At 36.5% G+C, this 4,177-nt stretch overlaps 1 protein-coding gene across 1 annotated transcript in view; it reads right to left on the reverse strand.

Annotated features, from left to right (window-relative positions):
- Positions 1-4,177, reverse strand: part of LOC106459130 (putative ammonium transporter 3) — a 26,286-nt gene that overhangs the window by 8,735 nt on the left and 13,374 nt on the right. Inside the window, exon 3 of the mRNA XM_013918716.2 lies at positions 488-559. Coding sequence (XP_013774170.1) covers positions 488-559 — 72 coding nt within the window. The remainder of the gene's footprint in view (positions 1-487; positions 560-4,177) is intronic.

A 4,177-nucleotide genomic window follows, 5' to 3' on the forward strand; every position in this document is an offset into this window, starting at 1 on the left:
CGTTATACCTTTTTTTTTCATGTATAAACACCATTTTGAAGATCACGTTGTATTGCAAATACGATCGATTGATTTAATATTTAAGGGGGGGGGTTATATATACCTTATAAACAGTCCATCACTTATTATAAATTAAGTATTTGTTGTAGAGATGTTTCACAGGAGTATTACTCAAATGTTAATAAATTTTCTTTGTAATTTTTGAGCATGAGAACAACTGAAATTTATTAAAAGTTTTTATTCCCTCTGAAATAAAGCAAAATACTAGAGTTTGGCCCGTTACGAAAAGTTTATTGGTTTTAAGTCGTGTTTAAATACGTGGTATTTTGGCAAAGTTTGTTCTCGTTGGAGTTCTAGTATATTGAATAATTATCTTAACTATCGTATTTTTTTCTGTTGTTAATATTTACCATTAAGTAAAGCCGTTATGTTTAGATATGCTTCGTTGATAATAGAATTTGAATTAGTTTAACTACAATTTACAAACCTTGCAGCGTACTTCCACTTATGACCCGACACTCCAAACGTACTGCCACAATTAAAACCCAACCAGCCCCACCTGTTGGAAGAGCCAATAAAAACAGAGGGTTCGCATATCTATATATAAACATGATCACACACACGTAAAATAGAGAAGAAATGATATAATGATCGAAATTTAAAAATACCGCCCAAACCAAACACACATATAGATAGGTAGATATAAATGTTCGTTTGCATTTATGGAAAAGTCACTAAGGCTATTTACTTTCATTTTTAACTATTGACTAGAGGGAAAGCAGCCAGTTAGCAGTACCCTACCATCTACTCTAAGAAATTAACTGTCAGGTGCGTACTAATGTCTGGTGTGGCCTGGTGGTCAGGGCACTGGACTCGTAATCTGTGGGTTTCGGTATCGAATACTGTCACCAAACATATTCGCCCTTTCAGTTATAGGGGTGTTATAATACGTTAGTTAATCCCACTATTCGTTGGTAAAGAGTAGCCCAAGAATTGGTGATGGATGTGGTTGACTAGCTGTTAGCCCTCGAGTAGCTTTGCACGAAATTTGACAAACATAACGCACACACAGCTGTAAACACGGGGATATTTGGCGAATGTAACGGATTCGAAACTGGGGAATAGTAAATGCTAAAATAATTGTAGTTAATTCTATTGATTGTTAAAAAATCATGGAGTAAAGGGAAAAGTGCTGTCGTATTTGTAACTTTGTGCCATTTATATTTCTAAGGAAACTGGTTATTAACTTAATTTTAAAAAATGGATATTATGAACTGATATTTGTTTCCGAAAAGTCTCTGATTAACAGGCCCGGCCTGGGCCAGGTGGTTAGGACGCTCGACTCGCGGCTCGCATCCCCATCTCACCAAACATGCTCGCCCGCCCCCACGGCTGAAAGTTATAATGTGACGATCAATCCCACTATTCGTTGGTAAAAGAGTAGCCCAAGAGTTGGCGGTGATGACTAGCTGCCTTCCCTCTAGTCTTACACTGCTAAATTAGGGACGGCTAGCGCAGATAGCCCTCGTGTAGCTTTGCGCGAAATTCCAAAACAAACAGCTATGAACGGAACGCGAAATAGCGACTCGCAAATAAACATTTAAACTCTCGACCAGAGATGCAAACGCTTCCGATTCTTTAAGCCCAGTGGCGGCTAGCTGTTCTATTTTCTTTCCCAAGCGTCATTAGTTCTCGCCTTTTGTGAAAAGGTTTGTCGGCTTCTCGTCTCAGCAAACACTGGAGTGTATTTTGAGTACCCATATTTTGATTTGTTTGTTTATTTGTAGCAAGCACAAATATGTAGGGCATGGCATGGCCTGGTGGTTAAGGCGCTCGATTCGTGGGGAGTTGGTAAACGAGTAGCACAAGAGTTGGCGGTGAGTGGTGTTTATTAGCTACCTTGCCTTCTAAATTAGCGCTGATAGCCCTTGAGTAGTTTTGCGCGAAACTCAAAACAAATAAACCAAACATATAAAAATATATAAAATAATGGTGACCTTCTGTTCCTCAAACAGTACTTTTTAAAATGTCTGGTTTCAATCCCCACTTCAGGTTCTAGAATGATGGCTTTCAAAGTCTCACTTTTTCTGTCTCGGGCTGCATTGTTCGACGAATAGCAATAAATTCGCGATGTTTAAAAGGCCTGTAGCTCTCCATTTATTTAATTACCATTCCGTTGCAGAGCTGGATGGCACGTTCGCTTTTAATTAAATGGTCTGGAGTCGTGTTTTCTTGTACACAATTGTGACTTCACCACCTGCCTAGCACAAACGTTGAACGAGAGAAAAAAAAAATCAAGATTTTTTTTTCACATTATTAGTGATGTCACTAAAAACTTTTATAGATTCTATTTTATTGGTTCTTGGCCACAGTTTCTGACCGTTAAATAAAAGACAAAACTTTGCAATGATATTCAAAAAAGTTACTCTGTCTAAATTATGTTTTGATAAATTAAGTTTTCGTTTTGCATATGGAGGAAATATACTGTGAGCTAAAACTTAATTTTTCTCAGTGTAGTTATAGGTGTATATCTTGAGGATATATACATCTGACGGTCTGGTATGGATGTATACTTTGGAGATACACGTTTTGGATTTGGTAGGGGGTGTTTATTCTAAAGATATACGAGTTCGATGTGATATGGATGTATATTTTGAAGTATGTACGTCTGACGATCTGTTATGACTGTATACTTTCAAGTATGTGCGTCTGACGATCTGTTATGAATGTATACTTTCAAGTCTGTACGTCTGACGATCTGTTACGAATGTACACTTTGAAGTATGTACGTCTGACGATCTGTTATGACTGTATACGTTGAAGTATGTACGTCTGACATTCTGTTATGAATGTATACTTTGAAGTATGTACGTCTGACGATGTGATATGGATGTATACTTTCAAGTATGTACGTCTGACGATGTGATATGGATGTATAATTTGAAGTATGTACGTCTGACGATCTGTTCCGAATGCATACTTTGAAGACGTCTGACGATCTGTTATGACTGTATACTTTCAAGTATGTACGTCTGACGATCTGGTATGAATATATACTTTCAAGTATGTACGTCTGACGATCTGTTATGACTATACTTTGAAGTATGTACGTCTGACGATCTGTTATGACAGTATACTTTGAAGTATGTACGTCTGACGATCTGTTATGACTGTATACTTTGAAGTATGTACGTCTGACTATCTGCTCGAGTTTCGAATAACTTGGTCTATCAAAATAAACCTAAATGAATTATAAAATTAGTAGTCGTGATTACGAATAGAATTAAAGTTTAAGTACTTGCATCATTTAAGGGAATGACTGGCTATTTAAATAAATTCACTTGCTTAGTTATCTATGAAAACCAATGAGTTAAGTTGACCTGCTCTGAAAAGCTCACAATGAGCCATGCTCCGGAGTGTTTTTGTATAGAAAAGTTATTTTCAAGAACATACGATCTGGTGTAACTACAGCCATGATGTATATGTATGGTAGTGTGGTATAAGTATAAAACTACTCCAGGTGTAACTACAACCATGATGTATATGTATGGTAGTATGGTATAAGTATAAAACTACTCCTGGTGTAACTACAACCATGATGTATATGTATGGTAGTGTGGTATAAGTATAAAACTACTCCTGGTGTAACTACAACCATGATGTATATGTTCTGTAATTTTAATGCCATTACGTTTGTTATACCAAGGCCCTGATATTATTACAATAAGCTGTTTGGTTTGCGAAATACACAAATGTGTTCTTGAAGTATATGCATTCTCTGCACTTACTTGTTTTAATGCAATGTAGAAAGTGGTATAAATATAAAACTACTCCTAATGGCAGTGTGGTATAAGTATAAAACTACTCCTGGTAATAGTGTGGTGTAAGTGTAAAACTACTTCTGGTGGCAGTGAGGAATAAGTATAAAACTAGTCCTAGTGGTAGTGTGGTATAAGTATAAAACTACTCCTGGTAATAGTGGATATAAGTATAAAACTAGTCCTAGTGGTAGTGTTGTATAAGTATAAAACTACTCCTGGTAATAGTGGATATAAGTATAAAACTAGTCCTAGTGGTAGTGTGGTATAAGTATAAAAACTACTCCTGGTGGCAGTGAGGTATAATTATAAAACTACTCCTAGTGGCAGTGAGGTATAAGTATAAAACTACTCCTGGT

Source organism: Limulus polyphemus, unplaced genomic scaffold (genome assembly GCF_000517525.1).
Source record: "Limulus polyphemus unplaced genomic scaffold, Limulus_polyphemus-2.1.2 Scaffold566, whole genome shotgun sequence".
Lineage (NCBI taxonomy): Eukaryota > Metazoa > Arthropoda > Merostomata > Xiphosura > Limulidae > Limulus > Limulus polyphemus.